The following is a 23492-nucleotide window of genomic DNA, read 5'->3' as shown; positions in this document are numbered from 1 at the left end:
AGACAACTCTGTCCATGATGGCGTCTTGGCAATGATTAGGTTGAAACCATCTGAGAGGATCTTAGGACACTGCATATTGACCTAAGGAGCATCTTGACATGTGGAGAGTAAACTCCAACCTTTTTTGACAAAACTGTCTTTAAGAAACTGGAGTTTTCCAATTTCCTTAAGCTCTTTTCCTATAATTGCTGTAAGGTGATATTAATATTTCCTATATGGGAATTCACTGTAGTTATGTTTGATTAATAATATATTATTTGATATTCCTCATTTCCAAAAAAATTTAGGATAAAAAACTTTATGCACAAATAAACTGATCTCAGTGTTATTTATAATAGTGAAAAATTAGAAATAATCAGTCCCTCAATAAGAACATGGCAAAAATAACCAATGGTGTATAACCTAATGGAATAAGTACAACTATTAAAGTATGCTAGTGAAAACTGCGATCAAATAAAATGGCAAAAAAATTGCATATGACATTATGAGAAGTGAAAAATCAGGTTACAAAATTGTATACATGATTTTTTTAACCCTGCAAAAAAAAAAAAAAAAACACCGCTGGTTATGTTTGAACAATTGAATTATGAATTTTCCCTACTTTTTTCTCTACCTTCCAAATGTAATAACATGTTATAAAGAAATCAAAACATTAAACTATAAGGCCTAAAACTCAACAGACTCCGTTGCCAAACTGCCAACTTTATTTTGTCAAGATATTTAACAATATAAAAAACTTCATATTTCTTCGTGGTCATATCTTTTTCCAGCTTTCAAAGATTCAATAGTAGAAACAGCCAAATGCCGCTACAACACAGAATAAACTGTCCTAAAAAAACAAATAAAACAGAAAACAAACACACAAATCCAGAATGTTAGTACTAATGAAGGACTAAAGGCAGCAGGGACGTGAAATTAACATCTCAGATCTTTGCCAATTTTCAATCATGAAGACTCTTTCCCTTCTTTAAGAAAGAGGTTTTCCAGAGTAAAATTATAAATTTGCTTGCCTCGGGGTAGCTACAAAATTGCTTGCTAAAAGGGTAGGATGAGTAAAGAATTATATTTTTTGAATGAAGAAATAAAATGCAAACTAATGTACTTTATGTAACGTTTATTCATAAAACAAGTATTCCTGTTTTTCCTGATTTATCAAAGAAATAATATAATTAAAATGCTTTGAGTTTCTTGGAGTAAATGCATTACCCAACCCAAGGATATTATAGTTTCACAAATAACGAAAATACAGCACCTTGTCATAAATTCTGGATAAGGACAAATGATATCTGGTTGTTTGTTCTTAATTGATAAAACTCATTTGTCCATCTTTTTTTTTTTTTTTTTGCGGTACACGGGCCTCTCACTGTTGTGGTCTCTCCCATTGCGGAGCACAGGCTCTGGACGCGCAGGCTCAGCAGCCATGGCTCATGGGCCCAGCCGCTCTGTGGCATGTATGATCTTCCCAGACCAGGGCATGAACCTGTGTCCCCTGCATCAGCAGGCGGACTCTCAACCACTGCACCACCAGGGAAGCCCCCATTTGTCCATCTTTTATCTCAGAATCTCAAAATGTGCTCCAGATCCTAGTTAAATTTGTTAAAACACTTTTTAGGTACTTATTACAGGAGTTCCACCTGCCTCAGCATCTCCTAACTCACCAGCCTCACCTTCAGCCTGGCAATGATGGGAGAAAATATGAGTTCAAGTACCCGATTATTAACCAAAAGCAAATTCCGTGGTTAGCCCAGTTCCCTGGCTTCTTGGAAGGGATTACTGTAAGCTGTGTTCTCAAACAGTGCTATCTGTGGTGAGGGACCTATTTTTTTGTTTGTTTTAATTGCCAATCCCTTATGAACTGATACTTTCATAAAGTACAATAGAAATTAATAACTAAGAAAATGAAATGAAAAAAGAAACATACAAATATAACCAAAACTTATTAGATTCAATGAACATAAAATTACTTGGTCAAATTCCATGAGCGTTTCTAAACCCTTACACATAATTTATGTACTTATCTTATTGAAGACCTATAACAAACAGTTCATTGACTGGCACTGGTCTGTGGACCCCACTTTGACTGGCACTGTTCTTACAATGCCACCCAGAGTTCTCCATCAGGACTGAGCCCTGGTTATCCACAGCAATTATCAGCTCAATAGTATATGCTTTTCTCTCCCCTCTCTCATTTCCTCATATTCTATTGGTCCTTCCTGGGATCTTCTCCCAAATAAAGTACTTTAAGTTCTAAAAAATTAAGCCTAAATAAACACTCAACAAACTGAACTAAAGATACAGTAGACTAAGTCAGCAACCTAGACCAGGTTTTCAAAAATTATTTTTAGACAGCGCCCCAACTAATCCTGTATTCTAAAACCTGATCCTGATAATCTTTAAAGCAGCCACAACTACTGAAGCCCGCATGCCTAGAGGCCGTGCTCTGCAACAAGAGAAGTCACCGCAATGAGAGGCCCACGCACTGCAACGAAGAGTAGCCCCCTCTCACCGCAACTAGAGAAAGCCCGCGCACAGCAACGGAGACCCAATGCAGCCAAAAATACAATAAATAAATAAAAATATAAATAAATTTATTTTTAAAATATATATATATAGGCCACTACAGAAGCTGGCACATAATAGGAGCTCAGAATTATTTGTTGAATGAATGAACTGTATTATATAAGGACTCAGAAATATGCAGTTTTAACTCCAAAAAGCAGGAAAAACCACTACCTGAGCTTTATTTACCCTTCCCCTAGAAAGCTGATAAATGAAGATTTACATAGTACTTCCCACTGTTCAGCCTTTGATCCCTAGGGCAGTTGAGCATAAAATAAAACTTTGGTAGGACCATAGAATTTTAGAGCCAAAAGGTACCTTAAGATCATCTACACAAGCAGCTTCCATACCTGGCAGTAAGTATAATCATGTGGAGAACTTTTTTAAAAATTCAGAGTCACTGATCCAACCCCTGGCTTGTTTGATCAGAATCTATTGAGCAGAGCCTTGGCATCTGTATTTTAAACAAGTTCCTCAAATTATTCTTAGGCAGCCAAAGCCAGTCTTTAGGAAAATCTAGTACAGCTTCCTAGTGTTACTGATACAACCACAGAAAAGTTCAATGACTTACCTAAAGTCATTTAATTAGAAAGTTACAGAGCTAGAAATGGAACCTCTCTCCTAATTCACCCAATCTAGTTCTTTCCCACTCTACTGTACTTTAATTCTGACTCTACTAATTCACAACCTGGGAGCATTTGGATAGAAGGTGGGAATATTTCTGGAAGCAAGTATAAAATAACAACATGATTAAAATACATGACATTCATGTCAATAACATACCAATGTTTAAATGAAACCTCTTTTTAAAAATTCCTCTTTTGTTTAGTTTTGAGAAATAGCTTTAAGATAAAGTAATTAATTTTATTACTGAAAGAAAAATCACCTTTGCTCATGGAATCCCTGCCACCCAAATTTCTTTGCAGCTTAGCAAACGGCTATATGTCTATTAGCACCAAATAAATAATATACGATTTCCACATCCAAACTTGTGAAGAGTTACATCATAAAGTATCCTTGCCTATAAGCAGCACTCTATGTTTCTGCTTTAATAACACAAACGAACAGTAAAATCATCTTATCCAGAAGAAGTCTCAGACAAATGTCTAAAACTAAAGTGTCCTCAGGGATTTCCCTGGCAGTCCACTGCAGGAGGCATGGGTTCAATCCCTGGTTGGGGAACTAAGATCCCACATGCCGTGTAGCACGGCCAAAAAAAATAAATAAATAAAGTGTCCTCACATCTTAACAAATAGTAAGTGATTTGATTTGGAATGCCCACGTGACCTTGAGAAAGGAAAAAAAGGGTTCCAAATAGGCTTACATTCATGAAAACATCATGAGTACAGTTGTCAGCGTCAGCATCCCAGAAACAGCGAGCAGCCATGCTAAAAAGTCAAAGAATAGAGTATTATCAACAATATAACAAGGATCTGAACTATATATATCTGCCACAAGCAAAAGTTTTCCTTGATACATTCTTATACATCAGTGCTTCCAAACCTTTTCACAGAATGAGATGACATACAGAAAATCATATTTGTACAGCAGAGTATACTGGGTAAACTAGAAGGGACTAGAGTCATAGATGAGGCTGCTTGCAGCTGGAGGTGACCAACCCAGGGGTCTAGCAGCCTCAGACTCTCATGGCTGCCTGATGGCCTAAGTCACTGGTAGTCTGGGTGGGAAGCTCAGTTATAGATTATTTCAGATAAGATATCTATGTATGACTTTTAGAGGAAATAATACCTAAGACTTATGGCTAAAATGGGCTCAATTCCTGCACAATAATATGAGAAGGTAGGTCTAGAAAGGACCCAACAAATTATTTAGCCCAACCTGATCATTTTAGAGAGTCACAGAAAACAAAGGGGCAAACTCTGAACTAGAATTCAATCTTCTAACTAATTCTAAATCCAGTATTATCTCTAGAGGATGCTATACGACCTCTAAGTTGTAAAATTAGCCATTCTCCTCTCCCCAGTTCTTGGATAAGAAAAAATGTCAGTAAAAATAAAAGCCTATTTAAAAGTGGAAACAACTTAAATACCCAGAAGTATTGGATTGGTAAACAAAATTAAGGTATTTCTTAGCAATGAAATTCTATGCAGCCATTAAAGGTATTTTTTACAAAAAAAAACTTTAAGAACATGAAAAGATGTTCACAATAAAATGTTAAGTTTAAAAAGTAATTTTAAATTTTTTTAAATTAAATGTATGTATATGATACATCATTAACATTTATTGAGCACTTACTTTGTGCCCCACTGGTCTAAGAGCTTTACATGTATTAACTCAATCCTATGAGAAAGGCATTATTATTATATCCATTTAATAATCATGGAAACTGAGAGTCAGAGAAATTAAGTAAACTTGTCCAAGGTCATTTATGTAGTAAGTGACAAAGCTTGGCTTTGAATCTAGGTGGTTCAGCCTCAAGTCTGTAGAGAAAGTTATATATACACCATGCTATATTGGTTTAATTTTAAAAGACTTTTTTTTCAGTTTTACATAGAAGAGCTCCCCCCAGCCTAATATTTCACACATTTTTAAATCAAAAAAGTTCCACCTATTTCCAAACTGTAACAGTATGAAATAAAATTAATCTACTTAACTGATCAGTCAACAAGTATTTATTTAGCAAGTACCGTTTGTCCAGAAAGAATAAAATCCGCTTTGTCCTCAAACAATTCTCAGCTTAAATAGGTGAAAAAAAATTAATACACACCAAAAGAATAAGATAATGTATTGCTGGTGCTGATTTATAGGCTATTAGGATTAAAAGGGATTATAATGTCTATCTAGATCAAGCCTTCAAGTCCAAGGTGCACAATAGTTGAATTAAATCTGTAGACGTGCTAAAGAATTTTAGAGAATTTAGAGAGGAGAAAAAGCCAAAGAAGATTTCACGAAGGAAGTAGTGCTTAAGCTGAGCAGAACCAAGTGAAAGCACGAATACAAAAATGTGTTTAGTAAGTATTTGTTGAGTATTATATACGAGCAAAGTGCTAGGTGCAAATGATACAAAGATGCATAAAATACAGTCTTTGCTTTCAAATTGTGGTCTCTTTACACAATTTCCCAATAAAAGGAACCAGAGCTCCTTGGAGAAATGGCCAATTCTAGGGCCACGGCTGTAAATGTACAAGATAAACCTGGGACACTTGGGTCATATCAAAACCCTGGGCTATATCAAAAAGAATTTTAACCACTGCACCACCAAAACCCCTGGTGGTGCAGTGGTTAAGACTCTGCACTCCCAATGCAGGGGGCCTGGGTTCGATCCCTGGTCAGGGAACTAGATCCCACATGCATGCTGCAACTAAGAGTTCGCATGCCACAACTAAGGAGGCCACCTGCCACGAATGAGACCCAGCGAACCAAATAAATATTTTTTAGAAAAGAATGTTATATTTAAAAATATACATACACACATTTATGTATATATATATATTTTTAACACATATGTGTATATATATTTATATTGATAAAGTTATGTCAAAAGACTTAGAAGAAATATGATGGAACACTTTGTAGCAGGCCAATGCTCCCACCAAGTCAATTAGAAAAAAAGAATAAAATGAATCAGAGAGCTGCTGAAGCAAATAGGACTAGGGGAGCCAAAATTCCAGAGAAAGGTGAACCACATGAGGTAAGTTGATATTCTGCAGCAAAGTTCTCCCTGGGGCATTTGCCAGCTCTGGGCACAGAGCTAGAGGCTGAGAGCCTGGGCTTCGCCCAGGTACAGGACCAATTACTAAGGGAAAAAGAAACCAGCAGAACTGCTGGCAGTCTTGCAGGGCTGGGTGGGATAAAATTGGAGGCTTGAGGGACCAAGATCCATGTTTAAAAGGAGAGAGTAGAACTGAGCCGGTCACATAGTAGGTTTCCTCTCAAGACATGTGCTGAATTCTGAAACTGCATAAGCAGGAACCTAAAAAGCTATATGTGGTAGGCAAAATAATGGCCCCCCCACCAAATATGTCTATGTCCTAAACCCCAGAACCTGTGAATATATTACATGGCAAAAATGGTTTTACAGATGTGTAACTAAGGATCTTCAGATGGGGAGATTATCCAGGTGGGCTCAATGTAATCACAAGGGTCCTTATAAAAGAAAGAGGGAGGCAGGAAGGTCAGAATCAAGAGATATCTGAAGATGCAATGCTGTTGGCTTTGAAGATGGAGGAAGGGTTTATGAGCTGAGGAATGCAGGTAGCCTCTAGAAGATGTAACAGGCAAGGGAATGGACTCTCCCCCAGAGCCTCCAGAAGGAATACAGTCCTGCCAACACCTTGATTTTAGCTCCACAAAACCCATTCTGAATTTATGATCTCCAGAACTGTAAAATAATATATTTTTGCTTTTTAAGGAAACTATTCATTAAAAAATAAGCCTCTGAAATGAAGAATAGTTTAATCCTGAGGAAAGGACTAAAAGTCAGTACCTGCTGAGGCTGGGGTTCCAATGAACACTCCAGGTTCTTCGTTGAAAGATCTGAAGGGCTATGTTGAAGACAGAAGGGTGAGCTAAAGATAGAGACTTATCAAATCAGCAACCCAACCTCAACTCAGCTCAGTATCTGATTGGATTATGGTAAGTAGCCCATATTCTACCTGAATTACAAAGGAAAGAGTTAAACTTCTCTGGAGGAAAATAATATTATCTGGAAGTTTTACAGGTTTTTTTTTAACACAATGTCCAGGACTCAAACTAGGCATGCCAAGAGACAGAGCCACATGAAAGATTAACAAGACAAAAAAATAATCAAAGGAAACAGACTCACATGTGATCCAGTTACTAGGGTAAGCACTGTTATGACCAAAATGCAAAAAAGGAGGAGAGAGGGAGGATGGAGAACATAGATAAAAAATAAAGAATTTCATTATACAATTAGAATATACAAAAAACAATTTTTATGAAAAAAGAATTAAATGGGAATTCTAGACCTGAAAAATATAATAACAAATTAGGAATTCAGTTGGTGGGTTTAATAGCAGATTAGACACAATGGAAAAGAGGATTAGTGAACTGAAGGACAGGTCAATAGAAAAATATCCAAACTGAAGCACAGAGAGAAAAAACAAAAATTCAGAAAAGAGCATCATAAATTACAGTAAAAAGATCTAAATACTTGTTATTGGAGTCCATAAAGGATAGCAGAGAGCAAATGAAGCACAGGTAATATTTTAAAAGATAATAGCCACATATATAGCACCCAGATCTTAGTTTCTAATGCCACTCTGCCGTACAATGAACCAAGGCTCCTTAGAGAAATGGCTGATTCTAGGGCTGGGGCAGGGAATGGATAAGGTGGGGCATCTTATAGTGCCAGTAAATAAGGTTGTGCTCAAAAAACCCACAATAGTAGGGTATGTGAAAGGGACCCAGTAGTCAGCTGAAAGAGCTCTCAATGGCCAAAGCTGGAAAAATTTGAGCAACAAAATAAATAAAGTAGTACTGGATTATAATCCAAATTATAAAAATCCATAGTCCATACTGAAATAAATAAATGACTGAATAAATAAATAAATGAGAGAGAACAGACAAATCTCTTATGCTGAAAAATTCCAAGTAATTTATGTAGACACTCTGCCCTCAAGGAGGTGGAGCATAACTCCTTGCTCCTTAAGTGTGGGCTGCACATAGTGATTTCTTTGTAAAAAGTACAGTATGGAAAGGGGAAGAAAGAGTAACTTTATAGTGAAAAACCTGACAAATACTACTCAGGCAGGGATCAAGGTTAACATCAACAGTAATATGTAATGTTGACAGTATGTACCCTGAAATGAATGATATAATGAGAACAGCATTTTACCTCTGTGATCTTCCTCCCGAAAATCTATAATCCCAAACTAATCATGAGCAGACAAATCCCATTTGAGGCATATTCTACAAAATACCTAACCAGTACTTCTCAAAACTGTCAAGGTCATCAAAACCAAGGAATGTCTGAGAAACTGTCATAGCCAAGAGAAGACTAAAGAGACATGTAATGTGGTATCCTAGATAGGATCCTAGAACAGAAAAGGGACATTAGGTGAAAACTAAAGAAATCCAAATAAAGTATGAACTTTAGTTAATAATAATGCATCAATATTGGTTCATTAATTGTGACAAATGTACCATACTAATAGAAGATGTTAATAATAGAAGAAAATGGATGTGAAGTAGTTAAGAACTCTCTGTACTATCTCTGCAACTTTTCTGTAAATCTAAATTATTCTAAAAGATTTATTTAAAAAAAAGAAACAAAGATAATGGTTAAGACTTTTCCCAATCTGATACAAAACAGATTCAAGAGCCCACAAATTCAAAATGCCCTGAGAACCCCAAGTAGAATAAGTACAAAGAAAACCATATATCATCATAGTCAAAAGGCAATGAGAAAAACATTTTAAAGTGGCTAGGAAAAAAGACACATCACCTCCAAAGGAACAATAATAAGACTTAGAGCTGATTTCTCAACAGAACCAACTGAAATCAGAGGACAATGTAATCACTTCTTTAAAGTACTGAAAATGGAAAGGCATATATGCTTTCCTTCTATGTCTTTCCCTTAAGGAATGTAAATAAATGTAGTATTGAGCCATCTTCGACCATGCAGATGAGGACACAGCAGAGCAAGACAGGAGGGCCTATATCCTTGACAGCAGGGAAGCACCTCACCAGGCTGGGACTCCTATCTGGTGTGTTTTGAGAAGAGAAATAAAGCATCTGTGTTTTTTCAAAAACAAAACAAAACAAGGAATGAAGGAAGGGAAGGAAGGAAAGGGAAGGGAGGGGAGGGGAGGGGAAGAAGAAGCTACCAATGGCCAAAGATGGGACAATTTGAGCTTCAGTGAAGATACTAACTGCAATTGATTTAAACACATCACATATATTTAAAACCATGGGTTCATGGATAGAAAAAAAACTCATTGGTAACCTTGGGAGGATGCTAGGGAACCAATTCATTACTCTGAAAATAGGTAAATTTATCCCTCCTTTCCTATACAAACTGTATCTCATTGTAATGAAACAAATGAAAAAAAAAAAAAGTCATTCTTTTTCTTTTTTTTTGCGGTACGCGGGCCTCTCACTGCTGTGGCCTCTCCCGTTGCGGAGCACAGGCTCCGGACGCGCAGGCTCAGCGGCCATGGCTCACGGGCCCAGCCACTCCACGGCATGTGGGATCTTCCTGGACCAGGGCACGAACCCGCGTCCCCTGCATCGTCAAGCGGACTCTCAACCACTGTGCCACCACGAAAGCGCAAAAAAGTCATTCTTAATAGAAGAATTCCAGCTTATAAATAAAGAACAATGATAGAAGATCACTATCTTGTAACCTGTGATGAATAATGGATCTAGGACAGATGCTAAAATCATTAATGGTAAAGCTGATAGGGAACTTTATAATAGATGGATCTATCCAACAACATCTGAACTCCATGATCAATCTTAACAATAAATATAGGAACAGCCAGACATTTTTGTGCCTCCTGATAAGATGCAATAGAACGTATACTAAACACCTATGTACTATTCTTGCCCAAAACTCAAATCTATCACTGATTAAGACTAGATCTGGGCTTCCCTGGTGGCGCAGTGGTTGAGAGTCTGCCTGCCGATGCAGGGAACATGGGTTCGTGCCCTGGTCTGGGAAGATTCCACATGCCGCGGAGCGGCTAGGCCCGTGAGCCATGGCCGCTGAGCCTGCGCGTCTGGAGCCTGTGCTCCGCAACGGGAGAGGCCACAACAGTGAGAGGTCCGCGTACCACATTAAAAAAAAAAAAAAAAAAAAGGCTAGATCTAACTACTTATTTACAAGAAATACAGGAGCTAGAAGACGTACTAAACAGTACCATGGGGATACAATCCTCAAATACCAGAATGTAGGAAACTCTACAAGACAAACAACCTAATTTCCTCAACAAATAAATGGCAAGGTTAAAAAAAAGGGGGCTGAGGGAGAAGAAGTAAAATGGCAGACTAAAAGAAACTTAAGAGACATATTAACCAAATGCAATGCATGGACTTTGTCTGTATCCTGACCTGAACAAACTGTAAAAAAAAATACACATACACACGCACAAAAACACACATATACATACATGCACATGTATATATGAGACAACTGGGAATAATTAAAAGCTAACTGAATGTTTTATAATATTAAGGATTTTCAATATTTACATGTGATATTTTATTATGTTGAAAAGGGCCCTTATATTTTAGAGATATATACTGTTGTATTTACAGATTAAATGATATGATGACTAGAACTTGCTTCAAGATAAACTGGTGGGGTCAGGGAGATTAGATGGAGGTATAAATTGAAACAACATGGGTGTGTGTTAATAACCTTAAAGATAAGTAACAGACATATGGGAGTTCCTTAGTCCATGTACTTTTTCATATGCCTAAAATTTTAGATGATAAAAGTTTTAAAAGGAAGTGGGGAAGGCCTTATATGCCATGCTTTAGAGTTTAACCTGATCACATTGAACAAAGTCAGTCAGGACAAGTTTGAGGAGTTTATACTATACACGATTTGAAATAAACTCTATAGAGTTTATGAAAAGGAGGTGAGGGTGTACTTCTGGGAGACTGGTCTGCTGTGTAAATTGCAGAGGAGAGAGATCAGAGTCTGGAAGTGCTGATAAGGGGCTGCTAAGCAACCCTGGCATCCAGGTTACAGTGCGTGCAATGAGAGAGAGTAATGGCTACATAAGATAAAAGAGAGTTCCACACTTTGAAGCCTGAGTCAATGGAATCTTGGTAATAAGGCAGGAGACAGAGAAATGAAAATGAGAGGCTTATTTGAGGAGAGGAAGGGGAAAGAAATATGCAACTCTATTTGAACATATTGACTCTGAGATGACAGAATAGTAAAGTATTTCTTAGTTTCTCTGTGGTGAAGAACTCTACTGAAGCCTTTTGACTGAATGGTAGAGGGCACCATGGTGAAGAGTACTGTGCGAGGAGTCAGAAGCCTGGGCTCTATTAGTGAGCCTGACGCCAGCCAGATCTAGAATTTTGGGCAAATCATGCTGAACCTCATAAGTGTCATCATAAAATAAGGGGACTGGACACCAGAAAGAATCTGCATTCTCTTCCCAAGCTAACATTCTATAGTGAAAATTCTCAGTGATAGTATCTACAAGGTATTTTTTTAATTCATCCAGCAAATATTTTCATACTTTCTTATAAAATACTGGACTAGGCACTGTTTACAAAGGGAAACAGGAGATTAACACTTGGGCACAGGAAAAGACAGGAAATACAGATTTTGAACTTGCCAATACAGGAATGATGGTTTGAGGTAATGAGAATGAATGAGCTCATTGAAAAAGCACACAGAAGAGCAGAAGAATAAGAACTGAGCCTTGAAGAAAGCTCACAGCTGGGGATGTAGGGGAGAAAGAGGAACCAGTTTAGGAGAGAATAATCAGTTAGAAAAACAGAAGAGAAACAAGTTACACAAGTGACATCAGGGCCAAAAAAACCAGAGTGAATTTTAAAAAACAGAAGCCCAGGCCAATAACAATAGCTATGAAAATTGTCACTCAGACAACTTTAAAAATATTAATTTAGGAGAATGGTAGGACCAAAAACCAGGCAACAAGGAATATGGGAGGAAACATATATACATAATCCTGCACTCTCTTTGGGAGCATATATACATAAACCCTGAAAGACGTACTAGCCTACAGATACTATGAGAAGTGAATTACCCCATGGAGTCCACCCAGACTGTCAACCTCGCTGCTCAGTACCAGGATCTCTTCAGTTCACAGCTGCATTTTATTATACCGTCCATTCCTCTCACTCTTGCAAAGACACTGTCTTACTGGATTGTCGAGAAGATGAACACCCAATAAGAAATATATAAAAATAAAAAGAAGAAGGAAAAACCAACTACTCACAATACACCTTCCCCTCTTTGTTCTCCAATCACTACTTGCACCACCATTTTATATCGGTCAAATCCCATTTCTGGAAAGAAAAAATAAGAAAGTTATCTATAAGCAAATATATGGTAAAATTACTTAATGAAGGCAAATTTGCCTAGAAATGAACATAAGCATTCAGTCTACAAGCACTTACTGAGTATGATTATAAGCTTAGGAGTCAGACTTAAGGACAAATTCTAACCATAAGCTTAGTAAGTGTGTAACTTTAGACGAGTTATTTAACGTTTTAGTTTAAATCTCCCTCAACTGTTAAATGGGAATATCACTACCTTCCTCCTGGGCGTGTTGTGAGGAAGTGGGTAGAGACAAGCTGCCTCCTGTCTCTACCCATTTCTCTTCCATAGTAGACTCTCAGTAGGTCTTAGCTTCCTTCCTTTCTCCCCTACTCTAAGTCAGGAAATGAGCTAGGCCCTCAAGATACAGAGATAAATAAGATGCTCTTCTTGCCTTAAAGAACTCATAGTAGTTGGGAAGGCAAACATGGAAAATAAAATGAAAATGCAATGTAGTATTAATTCAAAGAGAGGCATGTATAAGGTACATTAGGAGCACAGAGCTGGATGGCTCCTCCCTTTGACTGGGCAACAGGGAAGGGATGACCAGAAAAGACTTCTTGGAGGATACGATAAGTGAGCTGAGTCCTGAAAGACGAGTGAGAATTTACCAGATGGGCAATGTTTCTCCATTCTATGGAGGGGGATAGCATATGCAAAGACATAGAGCATGGGATCTTTAGAAAACTGCAAGCTGTTCAGTAAGATAGAAAATAAACCATAAGATTCTGGAGAACACTGGTATGGCCTAGGACAACTCAGCTGCTTCCCCCAAAACTATACTGCTGAAACAGCAAAATCGTGAAAATTCTCCCCAACAACAAACCTGGGGGACAGAAAACTGAATGGGCATCTTTATCTTCCCTCCTTTCTGACCAAGGAATAGGGGAAACAGTGAAGAAGAAAAAAGTGAAACAGGCAAAGTTGAGACAGAGCCAACCTCTTTTTTTAAAAAAATAATCTTTCTCTTAATTTAGTCTTATTTCGTTTTTTTATATATATAAATATATTTATTTTATTTATTTATTTTTGGCTGTGTTGGGTCTTCATTGCTGTGCATGGCATTTCTCTAGTTGTGGTGAGTGGGGGCTACTCTTTGTTGTGGTGTGCGGGTTTCTCATTGCGGTGGCTTCTCTTGTTGCAGAGCACGGGCTCTACGCGCATGGGCTTCGGTAGTTGTGGCACACGGGCTCAGTAGTTGTGGCTCGCGGGCTCTAGAGCGCAGGATCAGTAGTTGTGGCGCACAGGCTTAGTTGCTCTGTGGCATGTGGGAACTTCCCAGACCAGGGCTCGAACCCATGTCCCCTGCATTGGCAGGCAGATTCCTAACCACTGTACCACCAGGGAGGTCCCAGAGCCAACTCTTTTTGATGAAAGTAAAAGCTCCAGGATTATACAGTAAATTAGGCAAACAATCTGAACACTTATAGGAACCCTTCCATTGTGGGACATGAACCCTAATGCAGTATACTTAAAATCTCAGAAGGAGACAGAGCCCAAGTTATTTTTAAAAAACAATGCGCACAGCTCAGCTGAGTTCCTCCTTTCTCTACCCATTCCTCTTCCTCCTTTTCTCATACCCATGCTTTAGAAATGTGGCTAGAATATTAAATGCTCATCACTTAAAACACAGTTCTGAGGGAAAAATAAAATAGTCTTAGACACCATAAAACTCCTAGAAGACAGCATAGGCAAAACATTCTCCGACAAAAATCATACCAATGCTTTCTTAGGTCAGTCTCTCAAGGCAATAGAAATAAAAACAAAAATGAACAAATGGGAGCTAATCAAACTTACATGCTTTTGCATAGCAAAGGAAACCATAAAAAAAACAAAAAGAAACATACGGAATGGGAGAAAATATTTGCAAATGATGTGACAGACTAGGGCTTAATCTCCAAAATATACAAACAGCTCATACAGCTCAACAACAAAAAACCAAATAACCCAATTGAAAAATGGGCAGAACACCTTAATACAGACAGACATACAGATGGCCAGTAGGCACATGAAAAGATGTTCAACGTCACTAATTATTAGAGAAATGTAAGTCAAAGCTACAATGGGGTACCACCTCACACCCGTCAGAATGGCCATCATTAAAAAGTCTACAAATAACAAATGCTGGAGAGGGTGTGGAGAAAGGAGAACCCTCCTGCTCTGTTGGTGGGAATGTAAGTTGGTGCAGCCACTATGGAAAACAGTATGGAGGGTCCTCAGAAAACTAAAAATAGAATTACCATATGATCCAGCAACCCCACTCCTGGGAATATATCTGGACAAAACTATAATTCAAAAGGATACATGCACCCCATGTTCATAGCAGCACTGTTCACAATAGCCAAAACATGGAAACAACCTAAATGTCCATCAACAGATGAATGTATAAAGAAGATGTGGTACATATATACAATGGAATACTACTCAGCCATAAAAAAGAATGAAATAATGCCATTTACAGCAATATGGATGCAACTAGAATTTATCATACTAAGTGAAGTAAGTCAGAAAGAGAAAGGGAAATACCATATAATATCACTTATATGTGGAATCTAAAATATGGCACAAATGAACCTATCTACAAAACAGAAAGAGACTCATAGACATAGAGGACAGACTTGTGGTTGCCAAGGGGGAGGGAGGGAGGGAGAGGGATGGACTGGGAATTTGGGGCTGGTAGATGCAAACTATTATATATAGAATGGGTAAACAACAAGGTCCTACTGTATAGCACAGGGAACTATATTCAATATCCTGTGATAAACCATAATGGAAAATAATATTAAAAAAAGTATGCCTCTATGTGTATAACTGAGTTACTTTGCTGTACTGCAGAGATTGCCACAACATTGTAAATCAATTACACTTCAATAAAAAAAATTAATAAAATAAAATAGTCTTAGATACACTGGGAGGAGAGTAAAAAAAAAAAAATTCACCCACACCACATCAGAACAAAATTAAAAGAAGCTGAATGGCAATATGTAAAGGTACAACAGCAAAAACAAACCAAAGAATAACAAGAAAAGAAACGTACTGCTTAAAAGACCAAAAAACTCAACCTAGGAGATAATATAAATCAAGGAACAAAGAGAAATTCCTCACAACTGATTCATAATATAGAAAAACATAAGCCCACAAATTCAGTAAAATAAGAACTCAATCAGATTACAAAACAACAGAAAGATGAAAGGGGAGATTATAGGCCTAGGAAACAAACTGAATACTCATATGATATTAGTGCAGAGCTAATCAATTAAAAATGGCAAGAGAGGGGCTTCCCTGGTGGCGCAGTGGTTAAGAATCTGCCTGCCAAAGCAGGGGACATGGGTTCGAGACCTAGTCCCAGAAGTTCCCACATGCCACGGAGCAACTAAGCCCGTGCGCCACAATTACTGAGCCTGTGCTCTAGACCTCGCGAGCCACAACTACTGAAGCCTGCATGCCTAGAGCCCGTGCTCCGCAACAAGAGAAGCCACCACAATGAGAGGCCCACGCACCACAACGAAGAGTAGCCCCCTCTCACTGCAACTAGAGAAAAACCCACGCACAGCAACGAAGACCCAATGCAGCCAAAAAATAAATAAATAATTTTTTTAAAAAATGGCAAGAGACAAGACAGACACAAATGAAAACAAATACTGACAAGGTGATCATAAGTATATGTCAAAGAAAAAGGAAGAGATTACAGCAAAGATAATAGATGTGGAAGACAGAGATGATTCAACGCATCAATATTTGGTGTCCTAAGGTAGATAATCTAACAAATGGAACCGGAAATGTACTCAGAGATAGAAGAAAATTTCCTTGATATGGAAAAAATAAAATCTGCAGATTAACAGACATAAAATGCTCAATACCAAGCCATACCCTAGAAAAACTACTGAGCATCAAGGTTAGGGACAGGATTCTTTCTGCAGAGAACGTCAGACTGGCCTCAGATTTCTCCACAGTAACATTCAATGCAAGAAGACAGTGAAGCAACATCCACAAAATTCTCAAAAAATAATTAACTCAAAATATTATATTCATCCAAAATATATTCTCGTTTAAAGGCATTCTCAAACATGAAAGAATCCAGGGAATACAGCATTTCTGAGCCCTCCCTGAAAAAATTTACAATAAAATCTCATCAGGTAAGAATTGAACCAGAAAAAAGAACTCAGCAATGGAAATAGCATGGTGAAAGGACTAAATAGTGGGCAATCATTCCATTTAAATATAGAATGAATGCTGTAACACTATGGGAAACAGTCTATAGTATACCATTGTTTTTAAAGTATTTATCTGTATATATACATAGAAAAGAGGACTGGTATGATGGTCACGTAATATTAATGATTCTTCTTGGGTGGGGGCATTAGGAGTGATTTTTCTAATTTTAATTATTTTTCTACACTTTATTTTTTTATAACAAGCATGTATTTTTTTACAATAATTTAATAGTGAATTTCATTAAAAATCTGAAAACAAAAATGCTAATATACTAAAGTTAATTTGGATGATGGAAAGAGAATTGCTATTTTATTCTTAGTATTTTTCTATATTTTTTATTTCTAAAAATTAAAACATATTAATAAAAATACATCAAAGTATTAAATAGTAACTACCATGGACAACAGACTTTTATATCATTAAAAAAAACACTTTATGGGCTTCCCTGGTGGCGCAGTGGTTGAGAGTCTGCCTGCCGATGCAGGGGACACAGGGACACGGGTTCGTGCCCAGGTGCGGGAAGATCCCACATGCCGCGGAGCAGCTAGGCCCGTGAGCCACAGCCACTGAGCCTGCGCATCCGGAGCCTGTGCTCCACAACGGGAGAGGCCACAACAGGGAGAGGCCTGCGTACCGCAAAAAAAACAAAAAAAAACAAAAAAACCCAGAAAAACACTTTATGTGTATTGTCCAGGTTTATTACAATGAAAATGTATTATGATTACAAAGACATTTCTTCCCTCCAAAAAAAATCTTTAGAAAAGAGTAAATAGGGAGTTCCCTGGTGGCCTAGTGGTTAGGATTCCGGGCTTTCACTGACGTGGCCCAGGTTCAATTCCTGGTTGGGGAACTGAGATCCCGCAAGCCGCGTGGTGCAGCCAAAAAAATTAAATTAAATTAAATTTTTAAAGGGTAGATAGAAAGGACTTTTCAGATTGTATAACACTATTAACAAAAGAGACTGAGAGAGGTAGAAAGACAAAGAACAGGGAGGAAAAGCACAAGATCTGCTCTGCAGATGTAGAGTGAAGCAGGAGTGGAGTGGTGAGTAGGGCAAGTAGTTAAGGATTTGGCAGGAGAGATGCCCTGAGGTCAGACTGTGAGGGTACCGATGGGAGGCTGAGGACTTGTTATCTTGGTAGAAAAAACAACCAAAAATTATGCGGGAAAGGAGCCCCTGTATTTTCTGGTCTTTCTGCATACTGGGAATTCTTGGATAGTAGTTCGGTACAACTAGGTATTTCACACCTTTGCTCTTTCCCACCATCTACAAAAACCTACATGAGTAAAAGTTACCAAATAATTGAGATGACTAGACAGTGAAGAAAAATGTGTGTTTAATAGAATCCACAGTTATGTTCCTTATTTAAAAATAAAGAAGGAGGGGGCTTCCCTGGTGGCACAGTGGTTGAGAGTCCGCCTGCCGATGCAGGGGACACGGGTTCGTGCCCCGGTCCGGGAAGATCCCACATGCACATGAGCCATGGCCACTGAGCCTGCGCGTCCGGAGCCTGTGCTCCGCAACGGGAGAGGCCACAGCAGTGAGAGGCCCTCGTACCGCAAAAAAAAATAAATAAATAAATAAAATAAAGAAGGAGGCAAATGAGTAAAATTGGATGTTTGAAGGGAACGAGTCATTTCCAATTACCACCATTACCTTTTAATTTATCTTTAATATTTTCTGATAAACGTTTTGTGAGCTGAGGCATTTCTTCTGGAGAGTATTCAGCATTTGCCAGTTCCTCCTTGAGCACAGCATGGATACAGTCTCTAACCACAGAGGGTCTGAACCTAAAAGAAACAGTTTGAAACATCCAGTTGGTAATTCCAAAACCCTAATTTACCTTCGCAGCTTAACTTCCCCCAGTTTTTTGTCATGACAACCATTTATTCCTTCTTTTTCATATTTTTATTATAAAAGTAATAAAAAAAATTAAGAAAACAAGTCATAGTGCAAACCTGTATCTCCAGCCTCTCCCTTGAACTTCAGACCACATATTCCCACCCATATTCCATCCAGATGTCTAGTAGGCAACTTAAATTTAATACATCCAACACTGAGCTTCTGATCATCTCCTCTCCCCAAAACAAGGTCCTCATCTCAGTCAATGGTAACTCCATTCTTCCAACTGCTCAAGCCAAAAACCCTGGTGTCAGTTTTGTTGCCTTTCTCTCTCACAGCCCTCATCCCATTCATGAGCAAATCTTATCAGTTCTACCTTCAAAATAATCTAAAATTCAATCACACTCACCACCCCACTACCACCACCTTGCTCCAAGCTACCACTACTTCTTTCCTGGATTACAATGGCCTCCTAACAAGTCTCTCTGTCTCTGCCTTTGTCACAAAATCCTGTTCTCAACAGAGCAACTAGACTGGTGCTATTAAATACATGTCAGATCATGACACTCCTCCGTTCAAAATACCCCAAATATTTCCCACCTCACTCAGAGTAAAAGCAACATTCTGTTATTGCAAGGTCCCATATGATCTACCCTACCAAACTCGTTGACTTTGTTTTCTACTACTTTGCCCCTAGTTCTCTCCACTCAGGCCACACTGGCCTTCCCTATGTTGTTTGACCACACCAGGCATGGAAACCTCAGTGCTTCTGCAGTTGCTGTTAACCTCTGCCTGAAATTCAATTCCTCTCCTTATATGTATAGCTCCTTCCTTTCTTTCAAGTCTTTATTCAAAAGTCACTTTCCCTAGCCACCCTCTCTAAAACTTCAAACCACCCTCCTACCACTTTATATCTCCCTTCCCGGTACTTATTACTATCTGATACACTATATGGTTCACTTAGGCATTTATCTTGTTTGTTGTCCTTCTACCCAGCTAGAACACAAGCTCCAAAGAGCAGAGATTTTTATCTGTTTTGTTCACTGTTATATCCCCATTCCTAGAACACTATCTAGCACATAGTAGACAATATTTTTTGAAGAAATTAATTACTGAATAAATGAAGACAGAGAAAAAATTCTCCCATTTCACCACCCTAACAATACTATTAGCATTTTAGTTGTATTTATTACATATTACAACACTAGGTTCCTTTATCTGGGCTATATATATATATATATATATATATATATTTAATATTTATTTATTTAATTTGGCTGTGCGGGGTCTTAGTTGTGGCACATGGGATCTTTGTTGCTGCATACGGGATCTTTAGTTGTGGCATGCGGGATCTAGTTCCCTGACCAGGGATGGAACCCGGGCGCCCTGAATTTGGAGCGCAGAGTCTTAACCGCTGGATCACCAGGGAAGCCCCTGGGCTGTATATTCTATCAGTTGATTTGTCTATCATGTGCCAAGTTACCAGAATGTTTTAAGTTTTGAGTTTATAATGTGGTTTGGTAGTACTAGCGGCCCCTTATTTCTTTTTAACTGTATTCTCTTTAGTCTCTTGCTTGCTTATTCTCACAGGTGAACTTTAGAATCATGGACCAATTTCTAGGATTTGATCTGTTCAAAATGTGGTCTTCCTATTAACAAACATACTATATCTGGCTCTTCCCTTAAGCCTTTTCCACTCTCAGTAAAATGCTAAAAGTTTTCTTCAAACGAGTCACAAATAATCTCATAGAGCTATTCCTACATAACATATATTTGTTGTTAATCTTGTTCTGTTTTACAACAGAAATACAGGTGAATGGCATTCTATGTATTTAGAATCTTTTACCAAGATAACTGAACATATTTTTTAATGTCCCTTCTACCCACCATAAAACTGCTACATGAAATTTTTTATCACATTATAACTAAAGTTCCTGGGTTCTAGTATTTGCCAAGCATTTGATTCAGGAATCTAGTTTCAAAAAACAGAGGAAGGAAAAAAAAAAAAAAAAAAAAAAAAACAGAGGAAAGGCTTAGGAAAGTCATTCTTTTAATTATTTTTTTTAATCTTGTGAAAATGAAGTTAGTGATGGATCCTACAGCCCTAACTGACTGTCCTCTGCAGGAGACGTTGTGCCTTAATTCTGGGAAGGTATTAGGGTGGCAGGCCAAAAGCCTCCAGATACTACTTGGGTAAGACTGTACACATACAGGTCTCGCGCCCTGAAGAAGAGTAAGCGCTTTCTGGCACACGTATGCACACAGTAACCCTCGAAACAGGGCTGAATGGCATTCGATGCAAGCCGCTTGTTTTCTGCCATGCAACTATCTCAATTCCTCTGTGCCCACATTCTGGATCTCCTAGAGTCAACCATCCATACTGTGCTTGTCTAAGGGACTACCTCCCGGCGCGTTAACCCTGCAACCGCAGGTCTGGTCCTCTGCTGCCCCCTGCAGCTGGGAGCCCAAGGAGAACAGCGCCCCACCCTCTCCCGCCCAGTCCCTCCTTCCCCGGTCCTGTCCCTTCCTCCATCGCCTGTTCCCCCGCAAAACCCGGCCTCCTCTCCGGCCCGCCCCTCTGTCTCTAGCCCCGCCCCTCTCTCCCGCCCCGCCCCACCCCGCCCCACCCCGCCCGTCACCCGCGGGTTCCTTCGGGACGCCCCGGCTATCAGGCAAGCTCTGCCTGCAGGAAGCATCAATCACGCAGGTCGGCCACGCCGCAATGCGTCTGCTACCCGCCTTTGCTGGAAAATGGGCCGCAGAATATAGGTATTCTCGGACTCTCCAGCGTTCTTCTCAGTCTCAGGTAACCCTTCGACCGCAGAGAAGGACGTGCGCTTTGAGAAGGGTGCGGCGACCGACATGGCCTAAGCTCCTTGGCCCCGTATTTCTCCCGAGGAAGGCTTAGCTCTCGGCGCCACGGAGCTGGGAAATGGTCGCCAGGGCGACAGCGCCACCTTTGACCCTATGTGCGGCGGCTGCGCGCTCTGCGCTGTGCGACCCGCCCTTCTTGTCGTGCTCGCACTGCCCTACCCGCGCCTGCGCGCCGGATGCTGGACCAGAACCGGCGGAGCTGCAGTGACCATAACTTCGGCAAAGACTGGTTTGTTTCTGTTCCGTTTACAAAGCACTTAAACACGCGTCAGCTCTTATTAACCGCGCTGCAATCTTAGAAAATGACACAGAACCTGAGGCCCATAGAGGCCCAAGGATACACAGCTAGTAAGCAGCCGGAGAAACTGAGCTGGACTCTGGGGTGAGGGGTGGGGGGCGGTCCAGTGACAGATCCTGTGAACTTGGCTTCTTGCTTGTGAAAAAAGCTTTAGTCTCCTAGGCCTTTCCGAGTTCTAAAGAAAAGACTCTAGCAGTTAATGTTTCGAAAAATGGAAAATTAGTCAAGCAAGAAAAGTAATAATAAACAATAGGTCAGCCATAAAAAGAGTTACAGGATTCCTATCTTCTCCTTGAGGGATATAGGTAACCTTCTGATGCACATTCTTTTTTTTTTTTGATGGTTGTACAACATTATGATTGTATTTATACCCTTGAACTGTACACTTAAAAGTGGTTAAGATGAAAATTTTTGTTATGTGTATTTTACCACAAATAAAATTGGGGGGAAAAGTACCTAAGGTGATTGATAACCTTTGACTCCAGCTAAGAAAACATTGCCCTCATCCACTGCTGATGCACATTCTTAAATTGTTTTCACAGAAACCAGGACCCCCACCAGACGGAAACTGCTGACTGCAAATGCTAGACCATAGACTGGCTGGAGCCAGAGATTCGATGATTGAGATTCCTGAAACTTCACCCAGTTACCTCACCACTAACCAATCAGAAGAATGTCCAGGAGCTGATCACACACCCTGGGACCCTCACCCTTAATGTTGCACTGAAAGCCATTGGGGAATATGAGTCTTTTGAACACTAGCTCCCCATCCTCCTTGTTTGTCACCCTGCAATAAACGCTGTACTTTCCTTCACCACAACCCAGCATCAGTAGATTAGCATTCCGCAATATTGGCAGAATTGAGCAGTTGCAAAAAGAGACCATATGGCTCTCAAAGTCTGAAATATTATTTGGCCAGGCAAAACTATAAAAAAAAAAAGATAACTAAGTGAAAAAATATATAATCTGGGCCTTTACAGAAAAAGTTTGTGGTGTACTGATCTAATCCATAATTGCCAACCTGCAGTTCCCCCAGCCTCACCACACTCCTGCTCCAGGGCAAAAGTCAGGAAGGAGCAAACTTAGGATGCATTTCCTGCTTATGAGCACCAGTCCTGGTCCTATTTTAGAAAGCTGTATTATCCTGCCAGCTTCAAAAACTAAGAAGAAATTCCCCCAATATGCATCCTGAACAAAGATCCCAAAACAGGAGAGAGGGAGGTGCTCTGCTTTCCACATTTCACAATGAAGGAGCTGTGGCATCACAGTTCTCCACCCACAGCATCCTGTGTCTCCCCTTTTGAGCTTCTATTTCCTCTGATGGAAAAATGCTTCCTTCCCTCTTTGCTGGGCTAACCATTTCAAGAATCAGTTCAGACATGACTGATGCCTTCCTTCATCTCTCACAGATCCTCTCCTTAGAGGTTCCTGGTTCCTTCAAGCTCTCATTACATCCTGGCTTGACCTCTAACATGGTCCCTACCATATGACATTCAAATTATTAGTAGATGAGTTTCCCTAACATGACCATGAGCTCTTCAAGGACAGGGCAGGGCCCAAGGGCAAGGACCATGTCTCAGTCATTTTTGAATTCACAGCATGCATGGCAGTGCTGAGCACACAGTGGGCACTCAGTATATACCACTTATTGAACGGCACTGAACACTGGTGGATTAGTCAGCTCAGGCTGCCAT

General features: G+C 39.4%; 1 protein-coding gene across 2 annotated transcripts; it reads right to left on the bottom strand.

Annotated features, from left to right (window-relative positions):
- Positions 1 to 689: 689 nt before the first annotated feature.
- On the bottom strand, positions 690 to 21602 carry DYNLT2B (dynein light chain Tctex-type 2B). Of its 2 annotated transcripts, XM_082654865.1 has the most exons (6): positions 21366 to 21602; positions 18441 to 18574; positions 12468 to 12537; positions 7007 to 7064; positions 3884 to 3947; positions 690 to 829 (listed from the first exon to the last, which is right to left on the bottom strand). In XM_082654865.1, exons 1-5 carry the CDS (start codon positions 21488 to 21490, stop codon positions 3918 to 3920), a joined length of 417 nt encoding a protein of 138 aa, XP_082510991.1. In that variant the 5' UTR covers positions 21491 to 21602; the 3' UTR covers positions 690 to 829; positions 3884 to 3917. The 2 variants fall into 2 exon arrangements, with proteins under 2 accessions (XP_082510991.1, XP_082510990.1); XM_082654864.1 differs by lacking the exon at positions 7007 to 7064 and having other exon boundaries at positions 693 to 829; positions 21366 to 21596.
- Between the last annotated feature and the right edge of the window lie 1890 nt (positions 21603 to 23492).

This window comes from Grampus griseus, assembly GCF_964374135.1.
Source record: "Grampus griseus genome assembly, chromosome: 5".
In the NCBI taxonomy this organism is placed as follows: domain Eukaryota; kingdom Metazoa; phylum Chordata; class Mammalia; order Artiodactyla; family Delphinidae; genus Grampus; species Grampus griseus.
Note: the sequence above shows the minus strand (reverse complement) of the source record. Positions and strands in the feature narration are given on the sequence as shown.

Coding starts and splice junctions, on each gene's coding strand:
- DYNLT2B (XM_082654864.1), bottom strand. CDS start 21,490: ATGTCGGTCGCCGCACCCTTCTCAAAGCGCACGTCCTTCTCTGCGGTC. Junction 12,538..18,440: donor TATTAAAGATAAATTAAAAG/GTAATGGTGGTA, acceptor TTTTCTTTCCAG/AAATGGGATTTGACCGATAT. Junction 830..3,883: donor CTCATGATGTTTTCATGAAT/GTAAGCCTATTT, acceptor TTGTTTTTTTAG/GACAGTTTATTCTGTGTTGT.